Source organism: Polypterus senegalus, chromosome 1 (assembly GCF_016835505.1).
Source record: "Polypterus senegalus isolate Bchr_013 chromosome 1, ASM1683550v1, whole genome shotgun sequence".
Taxonomy (NCBI): domain Eukaryota; kingdom Metazoa; phylum Chordata; class Cladistia; order Polypteriformes; family Polypteridae; genus Polypterus; species Polypterus senegalus.
Window position 1 is genome coordinate 274,572,182 of NC_053154.1, and position 22,702 is coordinate 274,594,883.

Here is a 22,702-nt window from a genome sequence, read left to right on the forward strand (position 1 = left end):
TAACCAGGTAAAGCCTTTTTAGATTTTAATATTTTCCAATTTTTCCTTAGAATTGAGAGAGAGAGACAGGAAGAGAGTGGCACAAAAAATGACCTTGTTCATAATTGACTAGCTACATGACTGAGCATTTGTTTTGTGTTACTAAACATTCTACAGCCAAAAAAGGAAATTGACATGGAACTAAATAAAACTCATAGATACATTATTGTAATTTGGCAAGTTTTGTTCAAAACCGTTTGTCATATTACTTGGAAATTATGTATGCTTTGGAAGGTCACCAGGATGGCTAATGCAAAACTCTAGTTTAATAAAACTGAACTTTGTGATGGATTCTTAGGTGTGAATCTTTTGAAAAGAATGGCAAAAAAGCAAAGATGAATCACTGAACATAAATGAAAAATACAATATATGACATTTGCTCCCAGAAAGAAATTCATAATTACACATTTCACCTTGATCTTTAGAGTTTCAGGGAAAAAAAGTAATGTATATGGTTTAATTAATGTAATTTTTAGTCATATTAGCAACAATCAAGTCATTAAATAAAGTTTAAAGAAGAGGCAATGGCATGAAGGCTAGATAGAACCGAATAGAGGGGTGATCAGTTGCTTATTCCACCTAGAGGATAATATTTTTTAACATTCGCTGCCTTTATTTCATACATACAATGCTGTCATTAGACAGAATTGACTAAAATGCCATGAATGTTGCATTGTATGTATGAAATAAAGGCAGTGATCTCCTAATGTTTGCTTTGCTAACCGTCCGAGTAGTTGGCTAGCTTTGCAACACCCAGAAAGCCAACAATTTGGTATCAAGATACCCAACTGTGAATGTCATCTGGCTGAATTCTCAGGATGTTTGTGATGTTATTTTGAAAATCTTTGAAAAATATTGAGAATTTTTGCCTAGTATTTGAATTTCAGTCATCACTGGGAGAGTGCAGAGTGGGCAGACATACTGGCACTGTTCTTGAAGGGACCAGTGCAGTGGGCCTATTATGCTATTGACAAGCAAGCTGCCATACAGTACAATTAACTAAATGCTGAGTTGTTGTTGAGATACAGTACCAGCCCGGACCAGCTAGGGAGGGCACGTTGAGTGGAGGTCTGACCCCGAGAGGCCAATCTGTTCCTAAGCCTATGAATTATGGGGCAGAGTTGGGTGCTGGTTGAAACCATAGGACAGCAGTCCTTAAAGAATAAAAAAAAATAAATAAAAAATAACTGAAAAGGTGGCCAGTAACTACCTGATGAATGCCCTCTCTGGTTTTCTTGCCTAGACAGTTCGTAGGTAATGAATTGAAATCATCGATGATCTAATCACAACCCTTAAGCAACTTTGCACAGCCTCACAACCCGGGTGTACAGAAAAACCTGCTGATTGCCAAAAAGCCCAGATAGAGCGCATTGCCATTCCTGAGCCTATCCAACGTCATACAAAACTGGCAGTCAGACCATAGAAGAAGAACCTTACCCCTCCCTGCTGTTGCAAGTGCAGGGAGTTGGGCCACACCATCCTATACTGCCCCCACTTTCATGAGCCGATGGGACTGCAGTTGGGCGCAAGGAAAAATGTACTGTTTTATGGTCAACCCTCTTTCAATTTCATTCACCAAGGTAGTTGTAGTAAATGGGCATAAGATCACCATAATTATTGATTCTGGCAGTAACATATTGTTACATGCTTCCATGACAATGCCAGTCTGGAGTAACCACTCTGACCTGTATTCACATGGAAACTCTATGGTACAGGTCTGCCTCTTGTATCATAACATACCATTGAAAATAGGATAACTTGGAAAATTTAGGGTGGCTGTTTTGTGCAGCCCACCTCGTCCAGTGATATTGGGGTGAGACTGGTCACACATTAAAAGTGGAAAGACATAAACCCACCCTGGGTAAACCTCTGGGCCTTATTATAGATGGTGAATCGCTGTCTCAAGCGTCCCCACACGGTGTCACCCTTGAAGTTAGCGGGCAGTAGAGCAGCCATTGGCAATATCCTGTTCTCCCATATGGATTGTATGGGGCTCTTGCGACTTTACAACATCTGGCAAATAGTGTGCTTCGGCCCCACAATACCTACAGTGTCACCAATCTGGTTGACACTGTCATCTAGTCAGTCACCTGGGAAAAACATGTTCTGCAGGTTCGCACAGAGCTCCTGAAACTAAACAAAGCTGGCCTATGCATCAATCTGAAAAAAATGTTTCTTTAGATGGACCGAAGCAAAATATTTAGGCTAGTTGTTGGGCAAGGATACAATTTGCCCACAATGTGCCAAAAATTGATGCCATCATGAACTGACCCTTTCCAAAAAACAAGTCCTCAAAATCTTTCTTAGGATTAACGGGTCACTACTGCTGGTTTGTTCCTCATTTTTCTGAGAGAGCTGTGGCCTTGACTGATGTTACAAAGAAAAGGGCACCTAAATAGACACCATATTCAGGGACTTAAAATAGGCCCTTACATCAGCACTGGTATTGATATCTCATTACTTTTCTTCTCTTTTTATCTTAGAAGCCGACACTTTAGACACAAGTGTTAGTGTTGTACTGAGCCAAAGTGTCAATGGTGTTGAACACCGCATCATGTTCCTGAGCCAGAAGCTACTCAATCGGAAAACCAGGTATGTGGTAGAGGAAAGAAAGGCATTGGCTATCAAATGGGCTATTAACCAGTTGCAATACTACCTCCAGGGTCGTGAGGTCACTCTAATGACTTACCATGCTCCATTACTGTGGAGGCCTCTTCACACGGAGTCAAAACCTGTTACCAGGTGGTTCTTGAATCTGTAACCTTTTCATTTTAAAGTCTTTCATCATCTGGGCTCTCTCCATGCCAAGGCTGATGCTCATTCACGAATTCATGACCTTGCACTTTGGAACGCCCAACCCAACCGTTCTGGGTTGATGGTGGGGGAATCCTATCACATGCATGTGTATTAGCTCAGATAATGGTAATTTCCTGTCTGAACACAAGAGCGTGCCATTGACTAAAGAGACCTGAAGATTGGCAGCTTTAACATTCTTGACATTAATTCTGGTGTCCATCTGACTGGATTCACCTCTTCCTTGTGGATGCTTTGCTATCTTGAGTAGTCTATTTAGAGACTCGCATCTGTAATGACATTTTGCTTTTCTTTAAATGCAGGCCTATTCAAAAGGTGGTCCCGTGGGCCACATGCAGCCCAGAAGCAACCTTTAAGTGGCTCAGCTTGTGCTGCTGCCAGAGCTCCAGACTGCAACTAAAATGGTCTCAAATGCAACCAAAAATAAGATTTGCCGATTATCGTTTCTAGTTTGCCAGTTGTGAATGAAATCATTTAAAAATTAAAACAAATTATACTGTAACAGATGCAAAATGGCCATTTTTTTTTTTTTAAATTGTTAAGCGGATGTGTCATTAACGTATGTGTCAGTACGGGCTCCCCCTTGCATATCCCTGAGCTGCATAAAGGCTAGTTTATGTCCTGCGCTGGGTGTGAGGAAGTCACAGAGAAAATGACATCATGAGACTTGGAGACATGTGTGGGAAAATATTTCCAAGTACACGGCGCTGCTGATGGGACGTCCATGAATTTCAACGAGAAGCTGCTTACACTTGTGCCAGAATAATGAATGAAGGGCTGAATATGATATAACCTGTCATCAAGACAAAAGGTAGGCATGCAAAACATTTGAAATTCATCTGCCCATCATATAGGTTTCCTGTTATGAATATATCTGTGCACTGTGGAATTCAGTTGTACCTTCTGATTTGGAACGGCACACTAAGGCGTGATTGTTGTTCACATATCTTTGCATCTTTGATTTAACGCATAGTCCATGCAAAATGCATTCCTGTCTGTCAGTAAAGATGTACGGGCAGTTGTATGCCTGTTGTGTTTTAAGGTTGCAAGTGTATTACAGTCATTTTACCGGGCTGCTTTGTGATTGACAGCGGATAGTAAACTTTGTTAAAATGGTATCAAAAATGACACTTTGTTAATTGTTATTTCAGTCATTTTAGCATGCGCACTATATGTTCTGTTACCAATAAATTCTTCAAAAGGGAGTTCATCAACAAAGAAACATGAAAAATAAGATTTAGTGCAAAAAAATAAATAAATAAAATAGTAATAATTATAATTCATTACTTGACACCCAGGAACTCTGTGCAAAGACATTTTAAAGACAAATCATTAAAATAAATTTGCCAATGCACTTTCATGCCATACGTGGTGCCTTGTTCACATTTACTCAGGTAAGTTGTCATATGAGTGATTAAAACCGTGTGAATGAAATATTTTAAGTTCTATGAAAAGAAAAATAAAACACCTTGCCTGTTATGACCATCCATTTAAATTGGGGGAGGATCTCATATTTCAAAAGGAAAATAAAGGTTATTGCTAATACTGCATACTTATTTGATTTTATATACTTTGAGATGTGCCTGGGTCAGATGCAACCATTTATTTATTTATTTTTTAATTTCAAAAGAGGGAAAAAGTATTTCTAGTACCTCAGATTCTATTCAATTATCACTTTTTTTAATACATTTTTGCTGTGTCTGTGTCAAATGTGACCAAATGTAAAAGAGAAACAATGAATAAGCATTACTTGTTTTTAAATATTTCCATTGATTTAAAAATTGTCATTACTTGCTGCTTACTGGCTGCTGAAAATGTCTGGCCCAGCTAAATTTCTTGGTTTGAGAATCTGCCCCAACTGAAATTGTAATTGATTAGCCTTGTTTTAACATGTTTATAACAAATGTTTTCTTTGAATTATACAGTGTTTGCCTACAGGTGTCACAGCTCTTCAGTGTTATCTGTGTTCTTTCTTACAATAGATAATAAATGCATACGCTAAATGGAGAGATCACCTAACAATAAAATAGCTTTTAAATCAAATGACAGTTAACTTCTTACTAAAAAAATTCTGAACACTTATTTAGACGTTGCTGCTTTTTGGCTGATGCTACAAGAATGCACACATTTTATTATCGATTTAATTGCTGTTCAATTAACTTACATTAACAGTTTATACTGAAAAATCATTGAATATGTCAATAATTTAAATTTGCACAGTAAAAAGTATTGTCCTAATGCACTTTTTTTTTTAACACTTTAAATTAAACCTACATGAGGAAATTATTTAAGTTACTGAAAGTGTCAGTTAATTTGATGTCTAGAGGAAGAAAAAAAAACAGCATGCTAAATATAGTAGTTCAGACTATGAGTATTTCTGGCAAAATGGTGACAAAGTTTGCTAAAGATAGTGTTATGCTTCAATTCAAATGCAGCAAATTTACAATGATTTATCACATACAAAACTGGCACTCTACCATAATGGAAGCACTATCGAGGAAAAGCTGTGGTAAGACACACACTCAGGGTGTATATGATGATAGAAAAAAAAAAACATGTTAGCAATCAACACGGTTTACAGCAAAGACTTTCAGAAGCGAATCAATTATTTTGAGCCAATGTACCACATTCCAAGAGGCACTTTCACTATTTAAAAATACTTAAATTAGAAGACGCAAAAGGTGAACATCCATGTTGCCACAATCAATAGAGGATTGTGCTTACAACTGTCTTGTGGGCTATAACAATAATCAAGAGATACAGTATGCTACAATCATGTGCCACTAAACACAGTAACAGGTAAAGCTGATGTTACTTCAGACACAACATTTGCCTGCCAGCGATAGAGCGGATAACCTTGCTGAGAAACCAATTGTTACAGAATGGGCAAAGGTGCTGCTGACAAAGCAATTACATGCATTATGATAATACATCAAACTTTTGTGGCTGCTGACTCACCTGCGTGTATGGGGTAGATCTCAGTAGTATGCATAAAATGCTTTTTGGTAATGTAAAGAAACAGACTGTAGCACATTTTTCACTTAATGTTAAAACATTCTTCCATGTATAATGTATAAATAAAATACTGTGTGGAAAATGCATCTCTGCACTAGTTTCTGTGATAGTGAGTATTTTTTGTTTGTGTGCATCTTTTTTTATTTATAATTCCTAGTTATTCATGACTAACCAAAGGGAGCTTTTGATTATGAAAACTTTTAAAACTTGCAGTATTCATGGTATATATTTATTACCTTCCGAGTGTTAGACATTATGATGATGAATACTCTTGAACAGAAATGTGTCTGTGTGAACAATTTCGTCACATTTATCACGATGTGTTATGGAGAATCAACTGTCAGTAAACTTTGATATACTGTAAAGGTAAGTAGTAAATGGACAATTCTCTTACCTATGGCCAGCCAAATTAACATGTGGAGAAATCTCAAAATGCATTTTAAGATATCAGGAAATGACTTATGTTTATTTCAGGATACAATAAATACATTTTAAAATGTATAAAACATATTTCAAGTTTATGTAGATTTTTAAATATTTCAAATACATTTTAAGATATCTTAAAATAAGTCTTTAGGATACTGCGAAATTTAAAAAGCAATGCAAGATATCTCAGAATTGCCTATGTTCCAATGGGACTTCCTGTCTCTCTGAAATGAATTTGACATATCTCGAAATAAGAAAGATATAATTTTGAGATATCTTGAAATATATTGTTGACAGGAAGCTATTTTAAGATACTTGGAAACTTATTTAATACATCTTAAAAAGCATTTCAGAGATATTAAAATAGTCTGGATGTTATTACAATTCCTGTGTGTGATGTGCTAAGAAAAAGGGGTTGCGAACCCTGTTACTGGGAGTGTAATCCTGATGATAGAAGCTAAAATGAAGACGTAGATTTTTTTTACTAGCATCTAAAGATTGTTCTGAATGAAGTGACCTTTAAAGTATGCCACCAGTACTGTTATACATTACAAAAAAAATTGCAAATATGCCATTAATAAAACTTGTACGCACCATAAGCTGTTGCACTTGGCAGGCATAAAGTTCTTTCTCTGCCTCCTGGCAAGCATGATCTAGTTCTAAAACCATTTCAAAGGCTGCCACTGCTTCACTGTACCTCTAAAGTAAACAGAAAGAACAAAATTGTTGATTGTGGCAAAACCATTTCTGAATTTTCTATTTGCTACCATAAGCTATTTAAAAAATGCTTTACATATGCCAAAAAGAGCCACAACATACATACCTTCAGATCAAGCAATGCTCTCCCTTTACGGAAATAACCTTTTGGCCAGGTAGGTGCAAGCTGGATCGATTTTTCAGCATCACTTAAGGCACTATCATACTGTCCAAGACAATGGTAGCAGTAAGAGCGATTGCCAAAAAATCTATATACAGGAAAATTTTAAACAGAAAATAATCTTTATGTTGTATTAGCCAACACATCTTAAAAAAAATAAAATAAAAATAAAACTGAGATTCTCAAAGAAAAATAAAATAGAGAAAAATATACATGCTCTACCTGTAATCTCTTGGGTCAAATTTAAGAGCCTCTGTAAACATCACTATAGCCTGAGGAAAATCTCCTTTTTCCACATATTTGATCCCTTTTTCTAACAGAAGAAAAACAACTTTGCATTAATGTTAAAACTGCAGCGTCAAACAAAATTACTTATAAAATATTAACATTTTCTGAAACACTGAGTAAATGCCATTCATCCAAACAGTATAAAAGAGCAAAAGTTTACAATTGTAAGTACAATTGTACTTGTTTGGAAGTCTATATTAAATGAAAGAGAGAAAAAAAAAATAATAATAATAAATCACATAATGTAGTAATTCTCATCACATCCTGAATTTATGTTTAATGTTTGTTTAACTACCTTATTGTCTTTGTGCCTGTACACAGTTTATTTTAGTTTTATACTTAACAGATAGGTCTTAAAAAGCAAAACCCAATTATTGTGAAAACTTATATATACAGTACATTTTATGTGTGCTTGACATGTGGAGTAAAGACATTTAGATGCTTTCAGTATAAATATAAATTTTTTCCATTCACTGGTCTGAAACTGCAAGCAGGAATTTAAGAGTTATCTTTAACAGTTTCCTTATTTAGAATACAAATCAACTGCAAATGTTAATACATCCATACATTCACTGAACCAGCTCTTTTACATTGCAAAATTATGAGCCAAACTCTATCCCAGCATTATGAAAGGGGAAGGCATTGTCAGTGCAGAAAGGGAGGAAAAACAACAATGTAGATATGAAGCAATAAATAATATACAGTCGGCCCTTGACATACGACCGGCCTGACATACGAAGAACTTGATTTACGACCAAAATTTTTGTTTTGATTTACGACCAACATCTTGAGTTACGACCCGAATGTGGTCATGTGTATCCACTTGTGCGATTGTAAACAAACAGCTGAGAGCATTCGTAAGCGTCAGTCAGAGCCCAGATACATGTGTTTGTGGATGTAATTTCAGTCAGTGCAGTGATTTATCTATATATATATAATTCACTAAGACCATGGCAAGCAAGACGCATAACTGCTAAGGAAGGAAGAGAAGGTAACAAAGGTAAAGAAAGCGATTGTTAAGGGATGTTAGCTAGCGGGCTGGCGCAGCACATGATGATGTCATCAGGCTGAGTCAGCACCGGCTTGCTTTGGAGTGTATTATTATAGCAGTTAACAACACGACCAGCTTTGAACTGAGTGCTCGACTACTGTCATTATTAACATGAGAAACAGTGATCACAATCGAAACGAAGAAGGAAATTGTGCTGAAATATGAGAGTAGCGTTCGTGACCGATCTCGCTAACATGTACAGCATGTCGAAATCCACCATTTTGACAATTTTACAAAGAAAAGATTTGCATAAGGAGGCTCCTTGTAGACAATAACCACCTTCCGTTTCATTCTCCTCTTCCTCCTCCCTTCCTGCAGCCCAAAGATGTCAAATTAAATGGTAAGTACAGTTTGAAATTGTTGTTTCTGGTAGTCTTGGCACTTTTTATAACTTTTTGGTTAGTACATTAGAAAAATTATTGGTGTTTTGGTAAATTATGCACATAGTAAGTGTTGCTGTGGGAGGTTCTGAGCGCATTATGGGTATTTCCATTATTTCTTATGGATAAAAAATAGTCTTGACTTACAACCAACTTGAGTTACAATCAGCCCTCGCGAAATAATTGAGTTCGTAAGTCATGGGTCCACTGTATTCTAATATAAATTCATAAAAGAGGGTGTGGTAAACACTGAGAAAAGTTATCACAGTTATATAGAATAAGTGGCTGAAATCTGTCCATTTAAAAATTTGGTAGCCATATCTTTAGTACCTGCATTACCATAGAAAAAAGCCTCTATATCACTGTTCAAATAAGAAAAAACAAAAACCACAACACACAATAATAGCCATATGGAAAACAAACATTCCTCACCTGCAAATGGTGTGCTTCTTTTAACTGAATCCGTAAGGTTCACCTAAAATAGTGATTTGACATCAGTCTGCAGTTTTTATATAGTACTTTCAGTGAGAAGGCCAAGAATGAACAATTAGAATCCTATGCCACAATATGCATTATTATGACATTATGATTCCATAAAAGAAGAATCTTCTGAGGATCATTGATGGAATCACAAATGAAAGCCAAAATGTTTCCTCAGAAAGCCAAGTAGCATGACAAAATGCTTATAGTAAGATGTAAGACAACAAGAAAAAGGAAACAAAACTGTTAATTTTCATCGCCCTCTCCATGTTAGTACACTCATGTATTATGTGACAAATACTTTATTAGAAAACGTAATAAGACAAGCAATAACTGCAATTCAACTGTGTTTTCCTACAAATAGAAAATAAAAATGTATTGGCCGTGTAAGTGCTAGTTGTTCAAAGGGAAATAAACTTTTAAAGCCAAAATCAGAAGATTTCCTAATACATTTTTGTATTTTGTTTTCTACATTAATTCGATTTATTAATACCCCTGGAAAATATTTAAGGTCATTCACAACTGTACATGGACATTCTGGAGATGGACAATGTAAATTCTACTGACAAACTCACTACTTCAGCATATACATCTTTTCCAGAGGAAAGCATAGATTATGGTAGCCACAACCATGGCATAATTTTATACAACGTACTTTGAATTACAGGAACATTTGAGTAACATGGAAACCATCACATGGGATTATGTTTATATGTTTCTCTGAAATTACTAAATTACAAATTAAAAGCTTTTGCACTCCAAAGTTTTCTGCACTTTTCATCAACAAAATGCACCAAGCTTAACATTACTGCATGCTATTTTACTGATAAATCATTAGGGGTTACTTCACACAGTATTAACAAGCTACTTACCAAGTGCTTTAAATTGTGCTACTGTTAGAGAGATGGTAATAAATACAGTACAAACTGATTGGCTGGATATGTACTTCATTTTAATCCAACCAATGGTTTTAGAATGAGCAATGTATTGTTTAACAAGTCAGTATTCTTCAAATTCCTATTCAGCAGACATTTTAAAAGATCTCTTTAAAAACCATTGTTGCTACTTCTGCCTTCGTACATCTTTGTTATGCATTGATATGCATCAATGCACAGGCAGTTCACACAAGTGCACTTGTCCTTGCATGCCTGTAAGCCATATGAGTTGAACTGCACAGAATTTAATAGGAATCCAGCTTGAGAAGCTGCTCAAAAATGAAATATCTTATACTGTTTTTCTTCCTAAAATCATTATGCTATTGCCAGCATTCTTTTGTACCTCCTAAAAATCTCCAACAAGCAATGCTTTTCTTGCAGGGCAAACCAAGGCCTTCTGCATTTCCTGCAAAAACCATCTTCCAGATTTTCTTTTTCAAAAAGATACTGTGATGATTGTTTTGATGATAATATTTTTAAAAGGTGTTTTATTTCTTTTTGAAATTTCCACCACTGAGTGTTGACTTAAGAATGTGTTCTGCTAAGAATGGAATCTGTGAATGTCAGCTAAATTAAGTATACCTGTTATCAAGGAACAGTGATCTGAAAGATCTCTTCATCTCACGAGGTACATCTCTGCTCAGACAGAAGCATGTCACAGCACTCTTTTTTTTATACTTTTGAAAACTTTTTATGCAAATTGATTTTTGTAGATACTATAACTTTCTCCAAGTGTATATATGAAAAGGAGGACAGGGAAGACAGCTAGGGATGCTTACCCCCTTTTCTTTGGTCTCATTTTCTTTATTTTCTTTGGATTTGCACATCACTTTGGTTGTGCTCTTTGGTTTAATGTGACTGGCTGCATTGGCTACAAAGGCGCTGTTGACGTCCCACTCTGGCTCCTGTGGTAACAAAGTATTAAGAAATAAAACAATGTTTTACCAACAGGTACAGTAGATGGTTTTTTAACCCAAGCTTTTTCCAAGTTTTAGTACTTTTACAATTAAGACCATAATGTTGTGAAGCACTTACATACATAATTGAATTTAAGTTTAACTTCTGTTTAACTGAAAAAAATACAGGCAGGATTTATACACAGGATAATACCTTACTCAAAGGGTTCAAAGTTATGGTTCTTGAGGACAGGTATTCATTCCAACCAGTTTTATAATTAGAAGCCAAGTCTACCAGACAATTAAACTTGGCATTTAATATGGCTTGTTAGTGGTTTCATTCTTTCAAGACAAATCTTCCTCACATTGTACATTTTTCATTTTCTGAGAATATTATCTATTTGTCTATTTTTCTGGTCCATAAAAGATTTGTACCTCTTGGTCCTCCCCTTCTTTCTCATTTATTTCAAAAACATTTTATCAAAACAAATACTTCATGGTTAAATGGAAGCACATTAGTTGGAGAGCTGGCAGTTCCTTTGTCACTTATTAACTGGAGGCTGGCTAAATAAAAAGATCACAATTAAACCTAAACTCAGCTGTTTATAATTAAAGTAGGCAATTAAGGGTACTGGATAATAAAAAGCGTGTTAACAACAACCTAAGTGTTTCATAAAAATGTTCTGATTTGGCAAAATATCATTTAACCCTCTGCTTCGGTTTGAATTTATTATTTTTATTATTTGGATATGGTTAAACACGTCAATGAAAGAAAAGTAGCAACTTTAAAAACAAGTCATGAAAAGTTTCAAATTTAGCATATAACAGTGGAAGACAGGGTACATTTTCTTGATTCCGTAATGTGCTGTGAAATTAAAGTTAAGTAAAAATCCAGGTGATTCATTTATAAATACATGCATAGAATTATCCTAAATGTGAATGTATGATTATCATTCATTCTCATCACTCAAAACCTTTTACATATCACCATCCTAAATTTTATCCACATGAAAATGTACTGTATGTCATCTCCACTCAAAGAATACCATCAACTATCCCTATAGAGGATATTGTAACATATAAATGGAAAGAAATTGCCTGTGTTTAGCTCTGCTAAAATGGTTAGTACACAGCAAAAGAAACAATTCTGTCCAAATCAGCTGGCTGAGGTAAAAGGACACATCAACTATTTTATTGGGTACCCTAAGCATTGGGATTACTGGAAAAAATAATATATTTCTTGATAGGCTCTGACCGGGCAATCAAAATTAATTAAACTAGATTCAACTGAGAGCAATGAGGTATTCCCCACATATCTCCAAATTCTCTCTGAAAGGTCCCTATCGCAGGGAACCCGAGTACAGATCAAAATGGCACCTCCAGTTGAATAGCTTGACTGAACTGAATATATCTCCAAAGGGCAGCTGCTGGAAGAGTAGCATAAGAATGACTTTTCATATCCAATAATATCTGATGATTTGTTCATCATCATGATCTAACCAAAGTGAAATCATTCTCTGTGTAATATGCCATTGGCGAAGAGCTCTAGTTAAGCAAGTACATCCAACATTCCTTGGTCTTCAAAGATTTCTCTCCAAATTATATGTATCTGTATATATATCTATATCCCTATATTTATATGACCAATAGGTGTTTATAGTCCATTCCAAAATCAAGAAAACAATTTAAAAGTAATTGAAATTGCTCTCAGTACTCTTTCTGAATTTCCCTTCTGTCTATATTAATATGTTACTTTCAATTTGTTTGCCCTTTCTTAGGTTTTCACACTTCATGTTTGCTGAATCTAATATATTTTGTGTTATTTTGTTTTTTGACTCTTCAATACCACCCGGGGTTTGTTGTGGGTAAGGGGTAAACATTAACATTATACAAAGTTATTGTCTCTTTAATTTAATATTGTTTTTTATCAGTATGCTGCTGGAGTATGTCAATTTCCCCAAGGGATTAATAAAGTATCTATCTTTCTTATAGCTTTCGTAAAAAGTCAGTCTCCCCAGCCTGGCAATCATTTTTGGGAGGATAGTAAGCAAGCATTAGTCCTCCAAGGTATGCGCACAAAGGAGAGTTTGTATGCTTATTTTTCAGGCTGATTATGTGTAAAAATGGGTATGTCAATTTCAGGTTTTACAAATACAAGTTTGCATATTCATTTTCATATATTGTACACAGCATACAATCATACAGACATTCTGTAAATTAGGCTTTAGCACTTTGCTATATCAAAAACCTAATTCAACACCTTTCTCCTTCTATCCTGATAACTGTCACGATGATTTAGGCAAAAGTCTGAAGGAGTCTATTTTGCCAAAACAGACTGAACACCTCAGTCAGTCTTCACTAGTTTTATCAACTAAACTACTCACTTCTTCAGTACTGTCATATTTAAAGTTATGGAGGTTTTTGTTTCCTGTGGGTGCCAGGGGCAGCGTACATTCTTCCTTGTGTTGAAAAATAACCATTTCAATCTGTCCATTTTCTTCAAAATGTTCAGCTGCATTTCGCTCTTCTATATTGCATGTATTTTGCACTTCCTGAAGAAAAAAAAAAACATGACTGTGTTAAATATTGCTACAGTTGTCTCAGGCTATGAGAAACTTCTAAGGATACATTTCGGTCAGAAGTGTTGCCTATATAATTGCTTCAAGTTTTACAGTATGCAGGAATGAGCTCAAACCTGTGTTAAACACACTACAAGTTCTGTTGATGTGGTAGAGAAATGTTAAAAGACACAATCTAAGTATAGCAGTACTTCTTCCGGTCTGTAATATTATGTAAATGAATATTCAATGAAGCATACGGAGATGAGAATAAACCTTTGGATTTATTTAGTAGTTGTACAAAAATAAAATAAATCAAATATATTCACCACAGGATACACAGTTTTGAAAAAAATATATTTGACAACAATGCTCAATCATTTGTAGTAACTACAGAAACAATGTGTCACCCAGATTTAAAATAAAACACAGACATAATGTTACTAATAACAGTAAGATTTGCAAAAGTGTACGTATTTTTTACATAGTTAATGCTTAAATCATTGCAGAAAAAAAATGTCTAGCTGATAGTATGTCATTTAAGAGATAAATTGAACTTTGAAACTTTATCAAGTTATAGTATATTAGTTTAGAAAATTGATTTTTTTTTTTTTAAACACTAAAACATCACACATATGGTTATTTAGAATTCATTAAAACAAATGGACTTAAAATTAATAGTATAAACACACTGTTAATTAATTGATTATAAATTCTTTTTTATAAGTCTAATCCTTTGTAATTTCAGCCTGTTTTTAAAAAGATAAAACCTTCTTGTGCTAAATTATGTATTTGAATTATCCTTTTTAATTCTATTTTCAAAAATACGTGTAACAAGTGTTATAACACACACACAATGCTATAAACAAAAAAGAGAAAAAAAATAGCTCAATGTGTTATTAAAACCCCACCCTTAGACAGCTAATGAATAACAAAATAAAATGAAGAAAATGCAGTTTCGTTATACATCCTCTTATTGATTAAAACAATAGGAGCTGATCAGAAACGTTGGTAAGAGCAAACATAAACTTATTTTAAACTTAATTTAGAATAATATTAATGAATTCTTTCCAGACTCAAATAAAGCTCTCCACAGTTATGCAAAGTGTAATTTAATATTGCAAAGTTTTATGTAATATAAAATATCTTTTCACATTGAGTCATGGATAATGCATTCGGGTTCTTCCAGTTCAGCAAGATTAATCAATGTCCTAACAATGTAATATAGAAGAAAAAAAAAAAAACAAAAACACAAATATAGTAGATTATATTATTGCTGCTATATTTCAGTGACATACCTGTAAACTTGCAAACATGTATTTTTTTATGATTGGCAAAAATCTTAAAATCATTGTAGAATTACACTGTTATACCTACAACTCCCCAACTCCCCTAGATAGATTTACACTTAACCTGTTTTACTGCTAAAGGCTGCTATCCTGCCCAAAATGCAAAATGCTGTATGAAATGATACTGTTGATATCTAAACTGTATCAACTACCTTCACAATAACCAATGTAACCAACAAACATGTAGGGTCCTAACTATTGTCTCAATTAGGCAACATTTCAATATCTATAAACAAGAGACATACTCATGGTAGGCAATACAGTAGTGTTTGTTCATAGACATTTTAAACGATTTACCAGAAGGCCAATGCTTTCATATTTAATAATGATCCTAGAGTTGGATCATTTCATTATAAATATAGAACTAAAACAGAAAGATAATGGCCTTTAATGGTGAAAAAAATAAGACTTTCTCAACTGATGCATCTTGTTGGGATGTAACCAAATATGGAATTGGAAATTTAAAATGGCAGTTTAGCAATTTAAATTCACAATTATGCAAATGATAAGTTGCTGCACTGCATAGTCGACTATGGAGATTTTCAAATTTCACATCAGGATCTTTTCTTGACCCACATGTACCTACAAATTCACTTTACAGAACATAGTACCATTCAGTTCATTATCATCTTTTGACGGATCCACAGTATGCTACGGAAATCATCATTATTTACCTCTGACATGGTGCAGTAAGGATAATAGACCACCAATTGACATAAAACTTCTGGAATCCACAACTATTATTTTTGATGCTTTAAAATATTAAGTATTTAGAAAAAAGGTTACATTACCATGTACATGGTCTGCTTTTAGTTTAATGTTACATCTGTGTTTTTGTTATATGTGCTTTTTAGTTAGTAATGCTCTGATCGATCAGCCATCAATCTAATTCAGCCAGTTTTCACTACAAAAGACTCAATTGGTGATTGATAAATTGGCTGATTACAAAATGTGATTTTATTTTTTCCAACTTCTGCTTTTCTAAGCTTTACAGGAATATAGATGATGTGTTCCTTCACCTGAGGTATTATGGTAATTTTTTTGCTGCGATCTTCCTGTAAAAAGAGTGCAGTAAGGTAGACTTTACCAGTTTCAGAAAAGATTGGAAAATTATCCTTTACATTAAAAAAACGGAGTACTAAACTGAGAAAAAGAAATTGGAGCAGTCACGCTGTAACATTAGACCAGCTGCAAGAAAAACTACTTTAATGAATTTCAGACCTTTTATTTTGTTCTTTAATTAAAACATATACACTACTTGTCCGAGTGTGGACAATGAGTGACCTTATATTAAGTATAGCAGCGTACATGTTCAAATTATTAAAAGATAAAAAGAGAATTTGAAATTACTGCTTAGTAAACAATAGGCTTATTAGGTTAAAAGCAAGATTTGTCAATTTTACTTGTAAACTTGTTAAGCCTGTTATTTTTATCATGAAGATGCAAGGCTCTTAGAAAATTTGACAGATTTAAAGGCTGGTACTATATTTATTATTTTTTGCGTTTTAGGTTTTAGCAAGAAAAAAAACACTAACAATTAAAACGGTAATTCACATTTATAATTACACGTAAAAAATTAGACGTGTAACTGAAACACTGTTAAAAATAAATAAATACATTTTTTTTTAGAAAGACCTGTATTAAAAATTGTATATTTAAATGGCAAAATAAGTTGTAGTGCAATTAATGATTAAAATGTATTAAACCCATAAGTGCATGTATATTTACATTTAGGCACTATATAACTGGCGCAGTGGTAGTGCTGCTGCCTTGCAATTAGGAGACCCGGGTTCGCTTCCCAGGTCCTCCCTGCGTGGAGTTTGCATGTTCTCCCCGTGTCTGCGTGGGTTTCCTCCCACAGTCCAAAGACATGCAGGTTAGGTGCATTGCCGATCCTAAATTGTTCCTAATGTGCGCTTGGTGTGTGTGTGTGTTTGTGTGACCTGCCCGGGAATTTGTTCCTGCCTTGCGCCCTGTGTTGGCTGGGATTGGCTCCAGCAGACCCCCGTGACCCTGTGTTAGGATATAGCGGGTTGGACAATGACTAACTGACAGTATATAACTGCTAATAATAATAAAAATAATTGAATCAAAGTGTAAGAATATATATTTTGTTACACAAATGGTGAAAAATACCTTCCAACCAACCATCCAGGACACACACAAACACACCTACACACCAAGCACACACTAGGGCCAATTTAGAATCACCAATCCATCTAACCTGCTTTTTATTTTAAACTACATCAACACATTACAGAAGAAAATAAACAATATCATAGCTTATAATTATGAGAAGCATTTTATTGTTTTCTTTGCCAAATGTATTATGGAAAATTATTTTCTGTACATATTTTACTAGTTATAAAAGCATGCATTTTAAGATAATTTTATTTATTTTAGTATTTTTATGGTCACTGAACAATAGCCCTACATAATTTCATTTTGTTATAAAAAAAATGAACAAGCAACATTTGCTGCTAGTGATTTGCTGAAGGGGGTGGCAGAAGAACAGTGGAGGCAGGCAGAGGGTGTCTGGATACCCAAAGAGAATTCAGCTAAGCTGGAACAGTTCAGATCCATCTCACTTCTCATTGTGGAGAGGAGGATCTTCTTCAGCATGCTATCAAGACGAATGACAGATTTCTTCCTACAGAATGGGTAACACTAACAACTTGGTAAAGAAAGTTGGAATTGCTGGAGTTCCAGGGTGCCTAGAACATACTTGACCCAGCTGATCAGGAAGGCAAATGACAGGAAGGGAGAACTAGTTGTGGTGTGGCTTGATCTTGCCAACACGTATGGCTAAATACCCCACAAGCTGGTTGAAACTGCTCTAGATCGACAACATGTACCCAGCGTGATCAAAGACCTCATCCTCAACTACTATAGGAACTTCAGGCTTAGAGTAACAACTAGGAACTTAACATCTGACTGGCACCCACTTGGAAAGGGGTCATCACTGGGTGTACCATCTCAGTTATTCTATTCGCCCTTGCTATGAACATGATGGTCAAGGCAGTTGTGGCTGAGTCCAGAGGCCCACTGTCCAAGTCTGGCACCAGCTCCCCATCAGAACATACATGGATGACCTGACTGTCACCACTACTTCTGTGCTTGGTGGCAGGTGAATCCTCCAGGGCCTGGAGAACCTCATCTCCTGGGCAAGAATAAGCTTCAAACCAGCAGAATCCAGGCCCATGGTGCTGAAGAGGGGAAAAATGATGGACAACTTTCTCTTTTTTGTGGATGGCATTTCAATACCATCCATCACAGAGAAACCATTCACAAGACTCGGCAAGGTCTTTGACTGTAGCCTTAGAGATACAATGCCCATGTAAGCAACGGTCAAGAAGCTTGAGGACTTAGCTCACCACAGTAAACTAATCTGGCTTACTTAGTAGGTTCAAGGCTTGTTTATACCAACATGGCATCTTGCCCGTGTCCTCTGGCTTCTGCTGGTATATGAGGGGACTATATCAATTGTTGAGACCCTGGAAAAGAAGATCAGTTGTTACCTCCACAGGTGGCAGTGTTTGCCACACAGTTTAATCAGTACAACACTGTATGAGAAGAGCAGTAAGCTCCAGTCCCCTATAAGCAGCCTTGAAGAAGAATTTAAAGTGTTGAGCACAAGAGAGGCTCTGCTCTATCGGGACTCCAGAACAGGATTAGCAGGCACCATGGTATGGACAGGTAGAAAGTGGAGAGCCCAGAAAAGTCTGAAGCTAGCAGAGTCTCATTTGAAACACAAGGATCTCGTGGGTGGGTTTGGGAGCAATCTCTCAACCTTGTTACGGCAAGACGTATGGCAAGAACAGAGGCCATCTAGTTCTGGAGAAGGTGAGAGTTGGTTTGGAGGAGGATTGAATCAGCAGGATGATAGGCATGCGGCAGTAGGGAGCACAGACAAGGTGGGAGGGACTGTTGGAGGGGAAATTATCTTGGAGTGACATCTGGCAGGCTGAGTCACAGCGCATCAAGTTAACGGTTCAAGCCATGTATGACGTTCTACCCAGTCCAGTAAATCTACATACTGTACTTGAAGCAAGAGTAAGTTTTTTGTAATATTTGCACCGGAAAAGGCTCAATGGAGCACATGCTCAGTAGCTGCACAAAAGCCCTCAGTGAGGGCTGCTACCGCTGGTGACATATCCAGGTGCTCAAATCAGTGGCAGAGGCCACCTCTAAAGCCATAGCTAACAACAGAGTCATCTGTAGCCAGTGGGACATCACCTTTGTCAGGTCGGGAAAGCAGCCTCAGCCACAGCTTACAGTACCAGCCGGGCTGCTCATCAAAGGATTGGACTTAGAGCTGGAAGTAGACTTGGGCAGGCAGCTCAAGACCTTGGACCACATTACACCAACTTCTTTGAGGCCAGATGTGTTGTTAACATTTGCCTCTTCAAAGCAAGTACTCATAGTGGAGATGAAAGTCCTTTGGGAGGTCTACAATGAACAGGCTAATGAATTAAAGCAGTCCAAGTATCATGAGCTGGAACAGTGCCGGAGGAGTGACTGGAATGCTCATTGTGAGCCCACTGAGGTTGGGCGTAGAGGTCTAGCTGGTCACTCATTATGCAAGGTCTACACCCTGCTTGGCATCACAGGAACTGCAAAAAGGAGAGCCATAAAATCCACCATAGAGGCTGCAGAGAGGACCTCACTGAAGCTTTGGATCAGGAGGTCTGAATCATGGCAAATTACTTCTGGAGCACAAGCCAGGGCCTAATCAACTCTGGCTGGGTCACCTAACCGAGGGTGTCTGATGCTGTGAGACCCAAAACAACCGACGACCTCAGGAAGCATCACTGAAGATGATCCTATGATATATCTTTAAACAACAAACACTTGTGGTCTATATTTTAAGCCATTAACTTTGGTATGTTTATTACAGAACATCAGGATTCCATGTATCTGGTTATGCAGAAGGTCAGTGCAAAATGTTTTTTAAAGGGATAAAGAAAGGAAAGGAAAAAAAACTCTGTATTAGAATCAGCCAGTTCAGTAACATGAAATAGGCGATTTATTGGCCCTAAAAATCCGATTGGAGTATTGACATTATTTATTTTAAGTATGCTATATTTGTGAAGAATATAAGGTGCTGAACTTGTTAGTGGAACTATTTAAAAATAAATTAATATTTTAATTTTACACAATGATCCACTTAGTGCTAGTATATAAGTCAGTAAAAGCGTATAAAAATACAACATTTTTAGCTAAAAAAATAAAACACTAGAGCTATAGGATTTAAAATTATCTCATTTCAGGTTTTAAACATATCTTTTAAACAACCTGAGCTGTTTTTAGTGTGCAGGGTTACATGGCTATAGACATTCTGGCCAATATGAGACAAAAGAAATTAAACGCATGATTGGCTATAATGTACACAAACCTATCATGGCACTGTTTTGATTAATTTTAGCAGAAACAATGAAATCTAAATTCTAACCAAACAGCAGTATCAAAATTATAACTAGAACACACTATTAAATGATGCAATCCTGCAGGAATGATTCTGGATGATGTGGTAGTATGACAAAGGTATTAGTCAACATCCATTTTGTAAAATACCCTTGATGTCTTCATGTAAATGTATAATGCAAAAATCAATTTACAACAACCTTACTATCATTGCAGTGCAGAGAAACTCAAATTGGCTCACTAAAACTTTCACAAAATGCTTAAAACATACAACTACAATCTACCAAATATATTGGCAAAAAACATTTTTTTAACTTTACCTGATCATTTTGTTCATGTTTGTCATCTTTAATGTTTTCTATCTTCTTCCGGTGTCTTTGTCGCTAAAGAGTGATAAAAAAAGCATAGTTGCCTTACGCAATGTGTGAAATTCTGCACAACAAATTGTCCTGGTAAGTAAAGACAGCAGACATCCATTAAAATATAAAGGCCATCAGTAGAAAGCACGCCTTGTATTCAAACACAATGCCAGATGTAAGGTGTTTTTACTTTTATTTTACCAGAATGTGGTATAGGTTGAAAATGATGAAGTAACTTCTGCCTTGTATTATCATTTGCAATTTAAATTTAAGAAAATACTTTATAACTGGTTGGAAAAATATTTTAAAATGTTCACATTATGATTTTAACATAAGCCAAGAATTAAAAAAACTGCAAGCAAAAAAAACAAACAAAACAAATTTAAATTATTCCTTTAGAAACGACAAAACATGCTTCCTGAAAACTGAATGTCTTAATAGATGTTACAATTTATGATCTGAGGTCTCCCAGGATGGCAGGAATCATTTCATCAACTCATTTACCTTCTTCTTTGCCCTCCGCCGTTCTGCCCGCCTCTTTGCCCGCTCTTCATTATCAAGACTCCCATCTGGATTCATTTCATCATCCTAAATCATATACATCTTACTTTCATTAATATTAAAGTGCTTAGCAAATAACAATAAAACATATGTTGTTAATATCATTTTTAACTTTTAAACAATTGTGGAACTGGAACATTCTTACTATGTCTGCATAGGTTTCTTCTAAAAACGCAAGTTTGTTCCTACACTGGCAACTGTAAACTGGCTCGAGTAAATGTTTTTGCGCAAGTATGTCCTACAGCTAATATACTATATTAATCCCTGAGAGGAAATTGTCTTTTCTCATGACCTTATGGGCTCATTGGCACCATGACAGTGTCACTTCACAATTTCATGGACCTGGTTTTAAAATTTGGACAAGTCAAACTTGGTAGACTCTGTGCTTTTCCTATGTTCATGTACATATATTTTATATATATTTATATATCATATTTAAAAAGATACAAAGCTGTGATGCACAAAATAAAAAAGTAATTACTTTAAACCCAGAATGATCAAGAACAATTTGTTATACACTAAAATCTGCAATCATCTGACAAGGACAGCAGAATTGTATGGCAGAATTATCTGTAGGCACATAACAGAAACAGGAGGTATAACTTATAAATCACATTATAACTACAATGTACATCTATGCTATATTCTGTCGATATTTACTATTACAGTAGGCTATCAAGGAAACAAAAATTATCATGCCACATTTGATTTTAACTTTTGGGTAGCCTGTTCATTTTGTTAAGAATGCATACACAAAAACATGACTTACCTTGATTAACATTATTTTATTGCTACCATTCTCTATAATATGACCTCTGTACTCCACTTCATCCTCAATTTCCTCTTTATCCTCTCTGGGATTTTTCTGTTCATCTGATAGAACAAAAAATACAGGAAAAAATTAACAAGCCACATCTGCTAAAAATTGAAGATCACCTGTATAATGTGTCAATTTTTACTGAATGATAATATTAGTATGCCATGTGTGGTAATCTGAAACAAGTACCGTAGATCCCGTTATATAAGCCGAGAATTTCGTCCTAGATTTTTGGCTTGGAGTTTGGGGGTCGGTTTATACGATGAGTATCGTTTCAGATTCAAGATTTCCAGCACAATGCCGGTTTTGCCGATGAATACGGAAGTAAATAATGACGAAACCACAGAGCCATCTTTCAGATGAAGTAACTTTGCATGCCGGTACTTTAAATTAAATAAAGAATTTATTCAAAAAAGTGTTTTAGTTGTTGATT

The 22,702-nt window shown here is 35.6% G+C and overlaps 1 protein-coding gene across 2 annotated transcripts in view; it reads right to left on the reverse strand.

Moving 5' to 3' along the window:
- The window catches only part of zgc:123010 (uncharacterized protein LOC641500 homolog), a 76,073-nt gene that overhangs the window by 34,151 nt on the left and 19,220 nt on the right, over window positions 1-22,702 (reverse strand). For both annotated transcript variants that reach the window (XM_039774579.1, XM_039774570.1), the window contains exons 2-10: window positions 22,222-22,325; window positions 21,396-21,479; window positions 20,853-20,915; window positions 13,586-13,753; window positions 11,085-11,210; window positions 9,323-9,365; window positions 7,394-7,484; window positions 7,118-7,259; window positions 6,889-6,993 (exon numbers count right to left, since the gene is read on the reverse strand). In XM_039774579.1, the coding sequence (XP_039630513.1) occupies window positions 6,889-6,993; window positions 7,118-7,259; window positions 7,394-7,484; window positions 9,323-9,365; window positions 11,085-11,210; window positions 13,586-13,753; window positions 20,853-20,915; window positions 21,396-21,479; window positions 22,222-22,325 (926 nt within the window). The remainder of the gene's footprint in view (window positions 1-6,888; window positions 6,994-7,117; window positions 7,260-7,393; window positions 7,485-9,322; window positions 9,366-11,084; window positions 11,211-13,585; window positions 13,754-20,852; window positions 20,916-21,395; window positions 21,480-22,221; window positions 22,326-22,702) is intronic.